We start from the raw sequence: 18,796 nt of genomic DNA, 5'->3' as shown, positions 1-18,796 counted from the left end.
TGAAAGAGAAGCTGGACTTGTATGAAGAACATGGCTTGAGACCCTGATAAGCAGCTTTCATTCATACAGTAAAGTGTCTCTTCTCACTCCTTCCCGAGGTTGTGATAGGATTCTGCACTGGAGGATTCTACTCTCCAACAGACCAGTTGCTTAAAAAAAAGAGGGAGAGTGCCATTTCCAAAGGGCAAAATTAGATTCTAGTTTGATTCTAGTTAGATTGACAAACTAGTAAAAGCAAGGGGCAAGAGCTCCCATGCATTAGGTGACAGTATACCTTACCCTACCCCCAAACACACACACAAAAGAAGAAACTAATAGACCATGGTGCTAGTGTCAGACACAGGCAGGAGGTATGTTTTACTAACTTACCTGTAAGATGAAAGCCACATTTATTGCCTGTTACTGAGTCAGTCATTTCATTCTGCTTAGGCACTCACTTTATGCAAGGTTGATCATTAGATAGGAAGACAGAGAGTTTATGAGATTGAGTTGCAGAGAAGCACTATAGGGTTACTACAGGAGTTTTAGCTAGATGACAGAGTTCAACCTTCATAGCTACCGGCTGGGAACAAAATTCTGTTTACTCTGCTCAGTAAAAGCTACAGCCATAATAGCAATAATTAATTTGGAAAGCTTACTGAGAGTGAACTGAAAGGGAGTATGATGAAAGTAAGGGGATTGTGCAGAAAGCATCAGCTCAGAGCACTACCTATCCATTCCAAAGTATCCTCCATAGCAGAGTACAAGAGGGAAGTCATTTCATACCAGGTTTATGCAGGTCCAATTCCACTGATATCACTGTAGTTATTCATTTACACTAGTATAAGAGGCAAACCAGTGTCAATCCCAAGGGCTAGGTTTAGCTTTGCAACATTTCACTGGAGTTCAGCAAATGCTCCTAGGCACTTATGGGTTATGGACTTTATCTGAAGACACATAGGGTGGGACGGTATAGTCAAGGGGGAAAACAAGCCAAAGACATAATGCAAAAACTTAAAATGTTAATGTGACCTTTATTATACAGCACAGTGTTCTGTGCATTCTAACAATTATCTATAATATCTATAAAACAGACAGTTGAGAATAGCACTAAATGAAGCCTTCTTAACCCACAGTCACATCTCTTAAAAATACCCTTATGGACCTGGTACAGAAAGGAAATTAGTATTGCAGAAAGTTATAATACAAGGGGAAAATTTTAGTTTGTTCTGGATGTCAATTTCCTGGTTATTGCACTTTTTCCTACACACTTGGTAAGTTTGTTACCTTTTCCTTTAACAATGTAATATACATCAGTCCTTTAAAGTTTAAAATAAAAAAAGCAATACAAAAATCTAAAGGCATTACAATGGGGCTGTACAGTTCTTAATTTCTCCCCCAACCCCGAAAATGTAACAGTTTTCACCACTGAACTTCAGTCAGCCAAGGTTCAACAGGCTCCCAAAATAAAGGGCATAAAGTAAAAATAAAAACCTTTAACATTAGTGCCACTTAAGCCCCTGAGGGAGTTTTTAAATGCAGATGTGCTCCTGTTTTCTCCTGGAGAGGAAACCCTTGTAATATTAAAGTCTTTAAAAAAAAAGTCACATCACTTTTAGATCTTCAAGTAGGACCAGCAGGTCCAGAGAATGCAATATAAACACAAAGGAAAGAACAGCTATTCTTTCACCACGGGATGCAAAGGGATTACTCAATCCCATTCTGAAATTCTACAGAACTTGTCACCATGTGTAAACCAATATAAATGTAAATATCCTCTAACCCTCCAAAGAGAAACTGAGGAGGAAAAAGAGGCTAGCAACACCATTCAAAAAAAATGTGCAAAGCGTAAACTGGAGCAGCTTGCTTTTTAGTTTAAAAAGGAACGAGCAAGCTGTAGAGTTTGTTTAATGTAGTTAGCAACCCTCTCAAGTAGGTTTAGATACATGTTTGGGTTCCCCCACCCACCAACCAGCAGTTGCCCAGCCAAAGAAAGTCCTATACATCCAGATATACAGTACATTTAACAGCTATACAGTGAGTAACAGCAGTGGCAAAGCATCAGAACATTGAGGCTGGAGTCCTCCAGCATCACAACGATCCAGTCTTCCACTGCATTTAGGAAGCATTTTCTTCCATCTCATTCCACAATATGTAGTATATGAAACAATCAAGTCACTTCTGTCCTGGACAGAGCAATAGCTGAAAAGTTGCTACCTTGGTAAATCAATCAGGGATGAGTGGCTCTTATCTTTGCACAGTAAGCTACTATCAGCTTTCAAGTTTAAGTCTTAACCTTGCAACTATGTTTGCTCGGTAAATTAGATTTATCCTATTATTACATGCTTCCAACTCACTGACTGAAGAATAAGCTTTACGCTGGAGCACCTGGAACAGCCAGCAAATTAGTGGCAGTTCGTAAACCTCAGAATGCAGCTTAGTAAGCAAAGCTTCCATTCAAATCCTTTTAGGTCTAAACCCCACCTCTGCATCTTTAGAGAGGCTGGAAATGAAAGCTGGGTAGATCTAGTGGATTTTGGGGGCAGAGTGTGCCATTGGTTTGTATATTTTTGCAACACACATTAAGGCAGCCTGAGCCTTTTGAAGGATTTCTGTCTTATGCAGAGAGAGTCTTGTTTAAAATAAGCAAATTATACTATTTTACTGGCACTCACCACTGATTTGGGTCCACATACTAACAGAAGCCACCAGAATTCTTGTTAAATAACATGGAGCTCTTTCTATATGCTTAACAGCGAGGGTACATTTTATAGTACATCTATCTATTCATCTGCAGGCCATGACGGCTGCTTCATATGAGAGAAATACAGAGCCTATACAAGGCTATCTGTCAATTACACATTAACAAATATCCAAGTTTGTTACTGCCTTTCGGTCTGCTAGAATTAGACTCACATAACTGCCTTTGGTTACATCATTAGCTAGTAAAGCCTTTTAACAGGATAATCATTTATGCATCTTGTTTTCCCTTTGCTTTAATGAAGAGTTCTTACTTCTGAAGCAAAAAAAGAGGTGATGTGAAATCTGCTATGCAAGAAGTCAAGTGCCAAACGGGGGGGGGGGGGGGGGGCAGCGAGAGAGTAGGAAAGTGGCTGTGTATTAAGAGTGGGAAAACTTGTGCAGGCCTCTGTTGTGGATACATAAAACAAAAACAAAAAAACCCAAAGACTTCAAGGTACTTACAATCAGCATTAAAAAGGCACAGGATAAAAGTCAGGAAGGTGCCACAAAGGAGAAAGCTATACAAGACATTTCTGGAATTGCATATATAGATTTAAATTTTATTCATTTATTTTTTTGTTTTGTTACACAAACTATGTCTATCGCTGCAAAAATACTGACCTATACTCTTCTAGTTCTCAACGTAGTTACTAGCCACCACAGAACAAAGTAAACGGATATAAAACTGATTAATACTGTTAAAGTCATTGGTGGCATAGATATACACCAAGGCAGTGACGTTCCTAGTAATAGTCCTGCTTTGAAAAGATTGGTTTTTCTGGGCATGTGATTTATAGCTGCTGCCCATTTCTATTCAAGTTACTGGAGAGGTTGCAAGCTGTCTGTGGAACTATGACTACAGTTTTTATGCCATCGTCTGTAGTTAAGTAAAAAGCAATCTTTTTTAAAAAGCATTATTTCAGTTTTATTGCACACAGAAGATGGGTTAAACTAGACTGTTGAGTAACACTGCAGGGTTATTTATCCCTCTCCTTTGTTCAAGCTGTTAACAGGCAAAAGGCGACTGGCTGTAATTTTGTTTTGTACCACCCAGTCAATTCCAGCAGCAAGGTGTAATAATTTTACATGCCTGCATGGTTTTGCACATGGCACACTAGATTTCCTGTTAAAATGAAGCCTCTGCCTGCCCCATCTCCTGAAGCCGGGGGGGTGAGGGGGTGTGCTGTTATACCTGGGGACAAACTGCCAAGTAATCAGTTTCCTCACACATACAAAAGGTGTCCTCCATTCAGATTCCATTCTTCTACCCCCACCTTCCCACAAGCACTACTAAGTATCAACCTTGCCCAACCAAATGCAGAGGAATCACTGTGGCAAGGGTGTATTTTCAGAAGGAGCCCTTCATGTAAGGGGTATCAGGACTGTCCTGCCCCACACACACCCTGCAACTGACCTCTAATTTTTAATACAACCAAACTGCAAAGCCCAAGGAAGTGAAGAGATCAGATGTGGACACAGCAACCGCTGCACCCCCGCTCCCCCCGACCTGTTTTCCCTTGGGTACTTTTTCACCCAGCAAATGACTTTAAAAAAGTTGAAATCTTATTTAAAATGTCTCTACCAGAATTTAAAACAGTCACTGCCTTTACACTTAGTTCAAAACGAGGAAAGCATTTTAATTAAAAACACAAACTGGTAATTTTCCAGTGGGTTTGGACACCAGTCAATAGTTGCTAATGACGTCTTGTGTTTCTAACACGCTATGTGCAATTTCTCAGAGCCATTTGTTTGAAGTCCCCATCTTCCCAAAAGCCTGGGAAAGAAAGGCCAGGTTAGACACCCCAACAACCACTATTAAGCAGAGTTATCTGAAGCAATAACTTGTTTACAAAAAGTGGTCTTTCAGGTTAAGAGTAAGTCAGAAGAAAAGAAAAAAAAAGTCAGATAGCTTATGATTTTGGGGTATTTCTGCTGCAGTGGAATGCAGAAATTCCCCCTTAGGTAAAGTGTGGATGCTCTGATCCTGTCAATGTAAACATACTGAGTGTTGTAAGAAGCTAATGCACAACGACACTCATATCCCCCCACCCCTTGTAGCCTAAGGGTTCCACCCCAGGTAGTTACCGTCATTTGTCCCCCAAACCATCCAAGCTCCATTTTGAGGATAAGGAAAGCTGGTGGATATACTAAAGATCAACCACAGATAGCAGCAGATGGAAGATACTTTGGTTCAACTGTTACCACGGAGTGAGAACTGCAGTAATAAAGCCCTAGCGACTCAGTTGCTACCTAAAGCATTAGATGCTTTTCCTTTGGTCAGTCCGGAGGGGATTAGCAGAGATCCCTTGCAGTCCAAATGGCCTGGATTCTCCATCTTTTATTTATTCACTCATCTTTGTAATAAAAATGGGGGCTGGGGTAACTTGTGCACTGGAGTGGAATTTTTCTGGCTGCTACCCAAGTCGGAACATCCATAATGCTCTCAGAGGCGAGACATCTTTTGTTTGCTCCAGTGCAATTCCTGTTACCGAGAAAGAGCTACTTCTTCCAAAAAGACAACTGCAAGTAGGGGGTCAGAGTGCTCCCATAATAAAACAGTTCTTTCATGTTTCCTTCAAGTAGAATCATCTAACCCTTTGTTTGACTGTTCAGAGCTTGACTTGCAGAGTCTGTCCATGATCCGCTGCAGCATGGGCTGGACAATGCCCAGGAGGGGACGCTGGGAAGGGTCTCCATCCCAGCAAGCTTCCATCAGCTGCCAGCATTCCTCATCAAATGCAGGGAGGCGCTCTGGGCGTACTCCTGGAAAAAGGAAGAACAGGGGCTGGTAACTGCTATAAAATCTTGACTAAATAGGCAGAGGAGATCCTTTGATGTTAGTCACTGTGGCTCAGATTATAGTGGCTAGGGAAGAGTCAATGTTAGCAGTTCTCAAGACACTCCTAGTAAAGAAGGTGCTGTTGTGATAACTGGGTCTAGAAATGTATCCTAATTAGGCGCTTCCCTGGGAAAAATGAGCCTAAGATCATAAGATGTAATAATAACCTATCACAACAAATGATGATGGGAAAAAGGTAAGAAAGGGAGGTCAGCAGACTGAATTAGTCCAAACAAAAAGCCCTATTGCTATAACCCCAGGACTGTGTTAAGACTGTGCCTGGTAAACAAGAAAAGTGTAGAACCAAAAATTGGTAAATCAAAACTGGTGTGTCCAAAACTAGGTCTAATTGGTGGACCAAATCATGAAGGGGATGAGCTATTACACACATCCCTCCCTTTTGGGGTCCATAACGAAGTGACTTTGGTGAGAAAAAATCTGGCTATGGGAACAAGCTTCACCATCATGGCTGCCACCCCCCTTGATCTCTTGGGTCCTTGTCCTTCATCAACCGGATCCTGAGAGATGCCCAGACCAGACCAGACCAGACCAAGCCAGGCCAGAGAGGGGGACCCAGATGAATTCACCAACTCTACCGGCTCCTGCTAAATCCCAAATACCACTTGGGATGAAACAGGATCAAACTTTAACAACCACCATCTCAACTAACTTCTCCTTTCTTCCAAAAGGACAGTTATTTACCATCTAAAACTGTCGAACAGAGGGACGGTCCTAAAACTCTCTTCAGTGAAAGGGAATAAGGGATATTAATTGAAAGCCCTATTTAATACTTTACATTTCAAATGCTTTAACGGTTTGTCCTCCTTTTCTGCATCCTTTATTAAAGGTTAAAAGGATTTTTAATGGTGTTTGCGCCATATCACTAAGTGACCTGGCGTCCCTGTATACCAAACCCCAGACCTTGTTTAACATGGTTTAATGTTGGACAATGACCGAGTTACATTAATACTTTTGGCCCATTTAGTCGATCTAAATTAATAGACCAGTGCCCAGCAGTTTCCCCAGCCACTTCAGATGGGGTTTTAGGAGCTGTAGAAATGCGTACTGTTAAATCCCACAGCTGGTAATGGCAGGAGGCACCAAGCCAAGTATGGATGTGCATGATTCAGATCCAATGGAGCAGCTGGCCACAGGAAAAGGCTTAATAGTACAGGGGAAGATCTTTTTCAGTAGCTAGCCCACAATTGCAGAACTCAGACCTGGAACACGAGAATGAATGCACATCTTGCTTCCTTCTGAACAAATTCATGGTTTAGTGTCTCTCATACATGGAAAAGTTGTAGACAGGCATTAAAAAGAATAAGGCACTTATACACGTAAAGTATGTGCTACCACAGTATAGCAACTGCACTGTTAAACTATTTTCTAACTTGGGAAGTAGAAGTTCATTGCTCAGAATGGGAAACGATAATAGACAGTCTTCCATGGTAAAAGATTTTCAACCTTCTACTCATCAATGATCCCCAGCATTTTACAATTTTAGCACCTAGTCAAAACACTTGAGGGTGAAGGATTCGGATGGCACCTGGAAAGAGCAAGGAATTAAGCATTCCTTAAAGGATGATGACATATCCGGCTGTTTCTGGGATGTGGTTTACTCTACCTTCTAACCTTCATACATCGTCCTTTGGAGGCAAGAATAGCATTTAAAACGTCGTGCTAGCACCGTTACAGTAATCAGCAGGGACAGGTTGTGTTTTATCGGAAACGATTTTAGAACCGTGCCAGTAACTAGAGAAATTTCAGTTAAACCTTAAGTGACAGGCCTTCAGCATATCCCACTCAAGTCTGCCCAGATTCCAGCTAATCTTTAGAGAGGAAAAAGTGTCCAGTGTCATTTACCCATCTATACTCTTGGAGGGTGACAGTCTGCAGTGCACTTTTTACTCAAAGGCCAGTAAATCCACAGGGAGGCTGGAACTGGAAATACAGTTCCTAGTTAAGAAAAACTAGAAGGGGGTAAAAAGGATTTAGTTTTCACCAAGAGGTTTAAACCAAGAGGTTTCACACAGTAGTAGATCACCTAACAGCAGTGCAGCATAAAATCATACATACCTCTCTTAACATTGTTCCAAAGGTGGTCTTTGCTTGCGCACCTCTCAAAGGCCTCTGGTAACTTCACGTGTCCTGAACAGATGTACCAAAACAGGATACCAAATGCATAAACATCCACTGAGTTATCATATTTCCCTGTGGCAAATGAGCAACAAACAGGTTTGAGCAACAGGACAAATGAACGTCTCCAGAGTTTGCCACCAATATAAAATAAAAGGTACAAAACTAATTTGAGTATTTGCATCACAGCCTGGTGTGTGTTATTGTACAGCATGGAAACAACCTAAGGCCTCCAATCCTTCAAAGCAGTCCTAGTAAAGCCCAGGGGACTACTTACAATGTACAGACGGTAAGCAGATGCTTAAGTCTTTTCAGGATCAGAACCTAGCATGTTAACTATGAACACTTTATTAAATGAGGAGCATCTGCATGTTACCCTTTGAAGGATACACAAACAGGTTTGCTGTGATCACTCTAATCTTAAAAAAGATGCTGTTCCTGGTGACATTTTTGTGCTGCACCTAACAGGATAGGGTTCTGATCCTGGTGGAGCCCTTTAGAAACTACTGTAAAAAATGAAATAGACCCCCCCAAAAATGGGGGGGGGGGGAAGAGAATTTAAAAAGGAAAAATAGTTGGTGTCAGAACCATAATGCTGCGAGTCAAATTTTGAGTCAAGATTTATTTCATCTTGGGGAGGATATCTAGGTTCATTTCCCATCCTCAACTCTGAATTTCCCCAACTTACTCTACGATTTGTATGAAACCATTTATCAGACCCTAAAACACAGATGACCTTTTTTTTAAAATGGTTTGTACCAGAGAGATTAAATACACTGGAAGGGCTATTGGAGGTATTAATTTGTTATTGACTTCTGTAGGCCATATGAATCCCATAGTAATCTCTCTTCTCATAAAAGGAAAAAAGAATGGAGATGATCATCACTTAGACTGAAAATACAGGAAGGTGAAGTTAAATGCACAGTTTTGACTATGTTTTCCCCCTCCAGAGTTAAAAGGCATAATACAGAGTTTGGGGCCTTCAGGACTGGAGCTGCAGACAGTCAATAGAAGATTTCATTCACCACCTTACCTGTAAAGAGCTCAGGAGCCATATGGATGGGTGTCCCAACAATACTGCCAGACATCATAGCCTCAGGCTTGCAGAATCCCAGGTCCGTGATTTTGGCTCGATTCTTTTTGTCAAGCTGTAGAGCCATCCATACATCAGGTGATGGTTAATCATGCTTTCAACCCTATTATTGGCTTTTTAATATTAAAAGCAACTTTACAAAATGTATTCGTGTTTGAATTGTTGGGAGTTTGCTCTAATTACTGACTGCTATAGGACTGTAAGAAAAGAGAAAGTAACAGGACAAGTTTTTACATGTTTATTAACCAGGAGGTATGGTCTAGCAGTGTGAGAACAGGACCAGGAACCAGAAAGTCCTAAATCTAATCCCATCTGTAACAAACTATCCTCTCACAAGTCATTTCACCTCTAACCCACTTGCAAAATAATAATAATGCTTCTACAGCTGACAGGGACATTGTGATACTAATATTTGTAGTAAGTGTTTTGAGGAGTTCATGAAGAGTGCCATCAAAGTGAAAAGCATTTGTTCACAAGTCTTCTTACGGAAACATTTACGTGAATAAGGCCATTATTTCATTTACTGTCAATGTTACAAACAATTTATTAGTTCCCCTTTGGCAGTGGAGATAAAAAGGCTTTTAGGGACTAACCAAGAGAAAGTGAAGTATACAAAGATCACCCTTACCAATACATTTTTAAGTTTGATGTCCCGATGAACAAGCCCCTGACTGTGCAGAAACCGGATCCCTTCAACTACATCCAGGGCAATCTGCAATCGTGTCTCCAGTATCAGCCCAGCCTGAAGAAGAGGCGCAAACAGGAGGATTTACTAATCCCACAAATGTAAATTATTTTGTATTTGTGGGATTTCCTGGTCCTTTCCAGTAAATAATATCTAGCTACTAAGTGACCCTTTAACACATGCAAGGAGCTCCTGCCAGAGCCATGGGTGAATGCCAAGCAATGGAATGGACTTGGCATGAGCTGCTTTTGTTGCCAACATCCTGGTACATTAGTTTAACAAGATTCTGAACATGGTATCTGCTTATCCTGGTCTGTTTAGTTCTTTTGATCAGTAACGAAACATGCCGTCATGATCCCACTATTTACTCCTGAAGTGGCTGCTAAACTGGCACAGACAGCTTGATGGAGTCAGCGAGGACTGCAGGCAGCAAGATGAAAGGGATGGATGTGCCAACAGCAAAAAGGCCACATGACTTCTGAAAGTAAGGTATCCGAAACATTCCAAGTTGTCAGCTGCTAAAGATCAAGCAATGCAACATCTCTTATGCCACCTTCACCAATACAGGTCAGATCAAACACAGTACAGTAGTCTCAGCCAGATTAAAGGATTATGTAACTATTACAGTAATGCAACTGTACTCCATCCTGAAGACTTCCCCTTCAGGAAGATCTTGGTTATAGACCACTACCCCAAGAAGTCATGTTTCCTTTCACTTCTACAGTACACAATCTAGGTTTTTTATTATTCTTATATTTTATGCCTTCGTGTGTTTAAATCAAACTAAGTGTTGTCCATTCTACTGCTATACCGACACAGGGCACAGCGTCCCAGCTTCGTGCTGTTTACAACAGTTTGAAGCACCAACTGTTCAATTGGGTTTGTCAAGCAAAAGAGCGTTCTTCACTTTCTGGTCTAGATAGTCTAGTATCACTGTTCTGCTAGACAGCTGCTGTGTTCCACCCCACAGGTGGATGTGCTTCAGGTTGGCAGTATGGGTGAAGTGATTCCCCAAAAGTTCCCTGGGCTGAGAGGGATTTTTGAAGTGTAAGGTGCTGCAGAACATAGCTGCAAACCGCAATCTGAAAAAGCACCTGAACTGGACCTCTCACATAGAAGCTGAGAGTTATACCCTGGGAAATTCAAGTACCGATTCCATCTAGCATTTGAGCCTTCAGCTAGTGACTTCCCTTTTAGGGGACTTTCACTGTCAGATACACTGGCAGTATGGTAGCCTGTTTAAAATAGGCCAACACAGCTTTTCCTACTTAAAATGGCCATTTGCAGGCCTGAATTCTCAGCTACACTAATGTCGCTTTACACCACTCCAGCAGTATAAGAGGGCCTTCATGTAAAGGAGAATTGGAAGCTCCTAAAACATTACAGATCCATAATTAAAACTCAGCCTAGGTATGTCAAAAGTTCTCCAAAGATGTGCTCAGATGTATTTTTATGGTTGTTCTGTAGCCCAAATTTAGCAAATCAAAGATATGGTCCACTTGCACATTTAGCTTCCTGGCCGTTTGAATCACAGACCAGAACTGGCTAAAGCTAAATTTTACATGCAAACACAAAATTTGCAACAGTCACAGTTAAGTAATCTGCCATTCTCATCACTTTGAGTGCTGCTGAGATTGTACATGGATGCATGACATGCCTTCCATGTATTGCTAAACAAATACTTGCTCTGACTAAAGTCAGTTACAAACATATTGAGGGAAATGACACCAGAAAGTGGTAAACAGACCAATAGCTTTCTTCTAGACCAGTTTATGAATTCATTTGGTGCTTCCAGCCATTTTTCCTTCTCACCCTTAGTCCTGTGTAGAGATCTCTGTGCAACCGTTCCATTATCAGTAGGACAGCAATGCTGGAACCTCCCCCATAGCTGTAATCTATCACAGACCCATGGAGATCTACCAGTCGCTCATGCTTTGGTAAAGACCTGTAGAAACAAAATCAGAACAGATCAACATCTGGGAATATATTCCCATAGACTACAATTCTGCCTAGTTCCCCTCCTTCCCTCTTAAATCAAGCCTAGCCTCCTTATAAGGGACCCAACATCTGGGCTCTTAACAAGTGTAGTAGGACAAGACAGGAGAGGACTGACAATGCTTCTCATTGCTACCACCACTATGGCTACAGCAAAGGACAGATCACTGAGTCAGTGCGTTGTAACAGAATTGTCTGCACTGCAGTATAGGCAGCTCTATACAGCCAAGGCTGGTTACGTTTCCTACATTGTAGTCCCACTGTCATTTTGTTCAGTGAATGCAGAATAGTACACTTTGGGCAGAAAGAGTGCACGGTACTAGATGAAGGGAGAGACAGTACATTAGATACCAAGGCCAGGACAGGGACAACTGTGCAACACTATGCAATACTAACTCTGACTTTTATTGCACGAAGCAGCAGAGGACACGAGTATTGCAGACACAAGAGAATCAGCCCTGGGGAGAGATGAGGTGGGACAGGAGGTGAGCTTTGCACTGTCTTGTCTATTCTATAAGTAGCATTGACAGTCATCTGAAAGTCCTCACTCAAAGTTGTGCAGCATTTAGTGGCAATCCTCAGCACTGACCAAGTTACTGGGAGCAGCAAGGAACTACATTGGACCAAAGTCTCTGCCTCAAGCCACGTAAGCCAACCTGCATAGCTATCTGAATCTAACCAGGTTCAGCTGGCATTTGCAGATTAGAGGAGAGTTTACCAATACACACCTCATATAGTGAAACTCAAGTGCAAGGTCATTCCAGTGCTTCTCGTCTGGAGGGACGACGGATTTGAGTGCACATGGGAAATGGCCTCCCCAACTATCACACAAGTACACCACTCCATACTGCCCTCGGCCCAGCTCACGGCCTAGCTTCGGTTTACCTGCAAACACACAGCAATGTGTCAGTTTGATCAGAGGTAAATTTTCCACGTTTTTCCCCTCTAGCATCAGTATCTGGCTAGGATGATGCCAAAAACTGAACTAATATTTCACATTCACATTCAGGGGGAGGTAGGTGGGTCCTTCTTGAAATCAGATAGTTTAAGTTGTTAGGTCGGTGCTATATTGGAACTGGTATAGGCCACAATATTTATATGCAGAACAGCCAACAGCCCTGTACAATCTCTCTCTGAACTCTTCTGCAAGTGTGACTCACCCCCATATGATGAGGTACCAAAGAGGAAAAAGGGGAGTTCTATCTTCATTGCTCATTCAATCCTTTGTCTAATCTGAGACTGCCAACGCAGAAGACATAGCAATGGTTGTGGTGGTTTAGGATATAGACACCTATCTGTAAACGAACAGGAATCATTCCAGCTAGCAGCATACAAGCCACACAACCCTCAGACAAGCTTTTTGGTCAGTACCCACAAAGGCTGGGTTTGATCCCATGACCACAGAGGTTGGTGGTTCCATATCCCATTACCAACCCTATGAATCATCCCAGGGAGTCTCATAGGATTTAAGAGTAAGTCTTCAAAACAAATCTCTGTATCTTTATCGAGCCTGCCTAAAAGTTCTTGTTAGGCCCACAAATATGTTGTAAAGTTTTTCTTTTTAAAAATGAGCACAGCATTGAAGTATATTTGATTTAAACAATTAGCTTTGCAAAGTTCTATAATTTACACCCCCGCCCCTCCATAGAATTCTCCCAGTTCTGAGTCTACAAACTAATTGTTTTTAGCTATCCATCCTACTGCCCCCTGATCAGCCTTCCCACAACATCCTATACTAGAAGATGGGCGAGGTTTTCCCCTTTCATAGGCCTGCAGGCCTCAGAGCAACCATACCCAATACATCGACTTAGTTGGCAAGTGTCAAGTAGAAGCAAAGTCAGAAGCAAATCAGCGTTCCAGCCAACACTATTCTGGTATAATAATCTACAGCTAGATGAGGAGTCCCCCTTGCCCTTGCTCTCCCAACCCCTGCAGAAGCAGGACAGAACTAATCCAAGACACACCCTCGCAAGAGGCTGGAAAGAAGATCGGGTGTAGATGCTCACCATGTAACAACACATCTTGCAGAGACCTGCTCTCCAGCGAGAGGCGTGCTAGCCGAGGGGCATGGTCTTTCCGCACCTTCAGCCAAAGGTCTTCTGTTTTCTCCAGCCTGCCTGAATGGCCAGCCTCTAGCTACCAAGACAGAAGGCCAGAGATTATGTGTAGAGTCATTCCACATGGTCACATGCCTCACATAGAAGCAAAAGGTGAAAGCAAGGCAAGACACTGGAGTCTATGGGGTCCCATTTTCAAGATGGCTCATTTCATTAGGGCACCCACTTCATTGCAGGGATGGCTCTAAGTTAGCTTGCCATGCTGATGAAGCTGAAGCATCACAAGCCAGAGTGTCTCCCACTAGACAGGCAATACTTCTACACTGAAGAGGACAGCAATGGGCTGACTATTCTGCCCACCATTTGGCCACCTCACTTGTGACAGTTCTGGTTTCCCAGAGTGGCACTGTACAGAAACCCCAATTTGTTTCTCCTCATGGGGCTCTGCATTTGCACTGCCCACCTCACAGCCCCACACCTACCTGTCGCAGAGAGGCTGCAAAAGCCTCGTGAGAGCTGTTTAGCCTGGTCCGGAATTGGCTGCAGATGCTCTTCGCCAGCTTGGAGGCGCTGAGGCTCTCAATAGCATCCTGAGCTACTTTCCGCTTCCACTCCATGGTGATAGCAGGTGGGCTAACCCAGGTAATCCGCTGAACTATCTAACAGAACAGGACTAAACCAATTAAACTGAAGGGCCAAATCTTGCCCTCAGGCCTGATATGCTACTTCCTTCTTTTGAAATCTTAAGAGGTCATCTGAGGGCAGAACTGGGTTCAGAAAGAAGAGCAAGTATGGTTCTTTGAGATGAGTTGCCCACACAGCTTTTACTCTCGGCATGCAGGTGCCCTATGTGCATGAGTCCAGTTTCTTTTGAATAGCAATGTTTCATTGGAGCCACATCTGCACTCTGCACCCCTTGCTCCCTGTAGCTAAGCGGGCAGGGCCAGCTGCACCTGTACTCCATTCCTTCCAATAAGGATCCCCTAGGAGCAGGATTTCAATCATCAGGGAAGGAGAGTGGGTCATGGCATCTTTGTGGACAACACATCTGAAGAATCACAGTTACTGTAAGTAATTGTTCAAGTTGTTGTCCACAAAGATTCTACACTTGGTGATAAAAAGCAGTTTAGTGACTTTTGAAGCAAGGTCGGTCACTTGCTGTGGGAGCTCCCCTGTACCAACCAGCCCATTGTCCATTACAGATGCACCTTGATACCTTGCCTTTAGGTGGGCAGCCACCACAGCTAGAACTTAGGTGAACACCTATCGGGATGCTGAGAGACCAAAGGGTAGAACTCTGCTGATAGTATGGAAGTTCTTGCCAGGAATCCATGAGCTGGAAGGATTAAGTTGGGAAAATACATACCTTGAAGGTCAAGAGCAGTGAGCCAGTCCATGGGATCCAGAGAGGAGATTATAAAGTCCAGGGTAACCATGCAGAATTTGAAGCAATGGCTAAAAAAGCATTGAGACAAAGATAGGTGAGGAGTCTCCCAACTTTGAAATTAGGATGCAGTGGGAATGAAGTCCCTGGCCCCTGAACTCTGTGGGGGTGTGGACTTCCTCTACCACTCCCATTTAAGTGAAGCAAGAAGTGGACTCCCTCAGCCTCTGATGAGAAAGGCCCCTGAAGGAGGACTTAGGGGATAAAAACAGCTTGAACCTGGATCATCAAGACTCAGCAGTCCTTGGTTATCCCATCCCAGGCTTCCTGGAAGCAGGACAGGCTGTTGTCAAAGAGAGGCCTGGAAGGAGGAGCTGAGGGAGGTCTGCCCAAATGCAAAAAAACAAATAAAACACCATTTTTGCTTGAAGCCCCACACTGTGGGGCAGACTCAGTAAAATCACTACCCCTTCCTCAGCAGCTCTAAAGTCAGTAGCTGCGGATAGCATTGAGACTAGTTTCAGTCTGTATCATGGTAACTTCCTCTCTGGGGCTGGGACATACTGACCCAAGAATTTCAAGGTGGCTTTGGAGTCTTTTAGGGAATTAAGTTCCTCATCCATATCACGATTAAAGAACTTGTTGCCCTCAAACAGGAGGGCTGATGGTGACTTGGACCTCCGGTGGATTTCCTGATGCCTGCAGCCATGAACCTGGCTGCGGCAGCCAATGCATCAAATGCTGCTTGAAGTGCCATTCAGGCAGTGAGCTGGCCTTTATAAGGGATTTCAATTCCTTGTGCTGGCTCTTCAGGAGTCTGTCCGTAAAAATGGAGAATGTACCGTAACAGGAAGTCCTTCTCTGGTAGCAGCACCTGATTATTTGCCACTCATATCTGAAGGCTTGCTGAGGAGTATACCTTCTTCTTGAAATAGATCTCGTTTCTTGGGGTCTTTATCCACATGGGTAGACTTGGGCGGGCTTTGGTGCCTCAACTTCCCATGAGCCACCTGCGCTATTAAAAAGAGTCCCGGGGTAGGGTGCTAGTAAAATATTCAAACCCTTTCACAGGTACCTGGTATCCAACAGCCCCTTTTGATGTTGCTGTGACTGAGGCCACTGTATGCCAAGTCAAGTGGTCAGTCACCAATGGGCATGGCCAGTTACACTGCAGAGGAAGGCTGCAGGACATTCAGAAGACAGACACTCAGCATGTTCTTGCATGACTTCCAGTGGAATATCTAGGGTCTTCACCACTTTTAGCAAGGTCTTGGAAGGGCTTTAAGCTCATCCACAGAAGTAGCAGTTGGGGGCTTAACTACTTCTATCTGCAGATGGAGATGGCCAGAGGCTGATAAATCTGTGGAGAGTAGTAATCTCCACCATATTCCCTCTCACCCTCTATAAGCGGACACAGACAGGAGAGAAGCCCAAGACAGCTTCTTTGGTGAGGGGGATCTGGCTCTGGAGACAGTGGACGAAGCTCACTTCCTAGAACAGAGGCTCACTTGTAGGGAGACCAGTACTGCCATGGCTGGTACGGTCAGGAAGGATGACAAATGAGTGGGTATCAGGAGGGTTGCTCTGCATCCCTGATGATCTTCCAGTGCCTCTCAGAAACGATCTTGAACTCTGCCAGATCCTCACTGCTCCAAAGCACAATAGCCATTGGGACTGCTAGACATTCACAGGAATAGCAGGTGCAGGATGGGCAGACCTTGAACTCCAATGACTTGGGTCTGCCCTTGTACAGTCGATCTATACAAGGAAGGGATTCCTTGCGTAGCAGAAACCTTCTCACTACTCTGTTTAAGATTAAGTAAAGCAAAGCCAATTGGCAAAGAAATCCGATCGATCAACACTAGACAAAGACCAGCACTCCCCCCCACAGTAGGAAGAAAAAAAAATAGCGTCCTAGCTGCACAAAGTTAGGAACATCCATACAGGAACTGCAAGGGGCAGTAAGAAGGAACTGATTGCAGGAGGCTGCTGCCCCACGCCCCCTATGCCTTCCATTATGAGGAATGAAAAGGTACTCCGGGCACAGGCACAATCACAAAAGAATCTAATCTCATGTACGAAGAGCAGAATCTGTATGGACACGCACTCAAATAATAAATAATAATAATATAGTGGTTTGCCTGAATACTTGTAACAAGCAACCGTCAAGTCAATTATTCGCTTTGTGAAGCATCCAGCACCCTTTTAGGGGCACATTATTAATTTGCACATTTATGGCTTGTAAAAAGAAGTATAATTCTGCAGAACAGAGAGAAGCAGAAGTTATTAATATTTAGTATCAAAGTTTCATAAGCCATCCCTGCAGCGTTTATAATCCAAGCAGTCCATCGTTCTAGTACGAGACTCAGGGTGTGATAGTAACTAGTCTATTTTACAGTCCAAACAGAAAGGAATGTAGACAATTCGTACCTGTTTGATCTGTTCCCAAAGCATTCTGGTTACTGATGAGCCCGAGTGAAAAGTGACTTCAACGTGATAGGCTGCATTTAATATCTGGAGGGGGGAGGGGAGGAGGGGAGAATTAGCAAAGTAGGACCCATGACTTGCTTAATTCTGATTCAGTATGGAAAACCGACCTAGAACAAATAAGAGCACTGGTCCTGCAAATCTTGTATCTTGCCTCTGGCAATGGTCTATACCCGATGTTGCAGATGGCTCCCAGTCTACCAGACCAGATTACTCCGTGTATTTAATCCTTACCACACCCTTACAGACAGGTAATTATCACAATTTTACAGACTGGGAAACCGAGAAGGACGTTAAGTGACTTGGCAGAGATCATACAGCAAGCCTGAGAAGAGGGGAGAATAGAATCTACGATTCCCCAATTCTACCCCCTCCTCTTCTCTAGCCACTACGTCAGTTTCTCAAAGATTTCTGCTTCCTTCTATTGATTTTAGTAGGGCTTGTACATTATAGCTTTGCCCAACTCTTCCTTGTTTTTTTAGTGCTGCTCTCTTATGCTATCAGGATAAAGTCAAGTCTTGCTGTGACAGTCCAACAAAATTCTTTGTAAAAAAGTAACGCTACGAAAATTCTCAGCAACTGTTTGAGCTACCGTACCTGTTTGAGATAATTGCTCGTGATATGTACTGAAACATCTTGAGACTTCTCCAGACTCCTCAGGCATCTCTCCAGCGTCCCCACAAAGCTTTCACGCAGGTAGTCTACGGAGCTTATCAATTTGTTGGCAACCGCTTGGTTTAACCGAGAAATGATCAGTTCCTGGATTTGCTTAATGCAACATTTAATGTCCTTGGAACTCACAGGCTCCCCATTCTCAGGAATTATAATGTCTGCAAGAAGGAAGGAAGGAAAAATTTGTACAGCCAGGACACAAAGGCATCACAACTGTACTATTAGCAGTCAAACATGACAAGCTTCTGCACTGTGTTTTGCAAAGCAGCTACAGCACAAGCTTATGACAGCACTTGTCTCGACACTTTCTGCTCACCCTCCACCCCTTCTAACACTATTAAATTATCTTGAGTTTTGACTTCTAGGTCCTGTTTATGCTCTTGGACAAACTGCTGCTAACAATAGTTTGTGAAAGAAAGCTAGTTGAAACCATGTGGACAGGGGCCCCTCCACTGCTCCCAAGGGAGCATTACAGTAAGATGAAAAGACTGAGATGGGGGGGGGTGCTTTGGTTTTGTTTTATTTTGGGGGGTGGGGGTGGGCAGGGAGGAAAGAAGAGATGTTCTGAAGTAGGATGATTAGCACTGTTCTTTCAAAATCACAACAAACTGGGCTTAAAAGCAGGTGGAAGCTGTGCAAGCTTGTTCTACAGGCATGCATCCCACTGCATCCCTAGGGCCATATACTAAATCTAGGACCAAAGACACAGATGAAAGGCTAATTCATT

The 18,796-nt window shown here is 43.2% G+C and overlaps 1 protein-coding gene across 2 annotated transcripts in view; it reads right to left on the bottom strand.

Annotated features, from left to right (window-relative positions):
• Positions 1 to 993: 993 nt before the first annotated feature.
• Positions 994 to 18,796, bottom strand: part of DSTYK (dual serine/threonine and tyrosine protein kinase) — a 60,153-nt gene continuing 42,350 nt past the window's right edge. The window contains exons 4-14 of one of the 2 annotated variants that reach the window (XR_013348569.1): positions 17,995 to 18,227; positions 17,341 to 17,424; positions 14,009 to 14,185; positions 13,476 to 13,605; positions 12,198 to 12,354; positions 11,287 to 11,419; positions 9,418 to 9,531; positions 8,730 to 8,844; positions 7,637 to 7,771; positions 4,972 to 5,484; positions 994 to 4,495 (exon numbers count right to left, since the gene is read on the bottom strand). Coding sequence is in view for 1 of the 2 variants with exons in the window: in XM_077839600.1 (XP_077695726.1) it covers positions 5,297 to 5,484; positions 7,637 to 7,771; positions 8,730 to 8,844; positions 9,418 to 9,531; positions 11,287 to 11,419; positions 12,198 to 12,354; positions 13,476 to 13,605; positions 14,009 to 14,185; positions 17,341 to 17,424; positions 17,995 to 18,227 (1,466 nt within the window). In the remaining variant the exon portion in view is untranslated. Of the gene's footprint in view, positions 5,485 to 7,636; positions 7,772 to 8,729; positions 8,845 to 9,417; positions 9,532 to 11,286; positions 11,420 to 12,197; positions 12,355 to 13,475; positions 13,606 to 14,008; positions 14,186 to 17,340; positions 17,425 to 17,994; positions 18,228 to 18,796 lie in introns of both variants that reach the window. The other variant, XM_077839600.1, reaches the window with a different exon arrangement.

Source organism: Eretmochelys imbricata, chromosome 21 (assembly GCF_965152235.1).
Source record: "Eretmochelys imbricata isolate rEreImb1 chromosome 21, rEreImb1.hap1, whole genome shotgun sequence".
In the NCBI taxonomy this organism is placed as follows: domain Eukaryota; kingdom Metazoa; phylum Chordata; order Testudines; family Cheloniidae; genus Eretmochelys; species Eretmochelys imbricata.
This window is presented reverse-complemented; position numbering and strand designations above follow the sequence as displayed.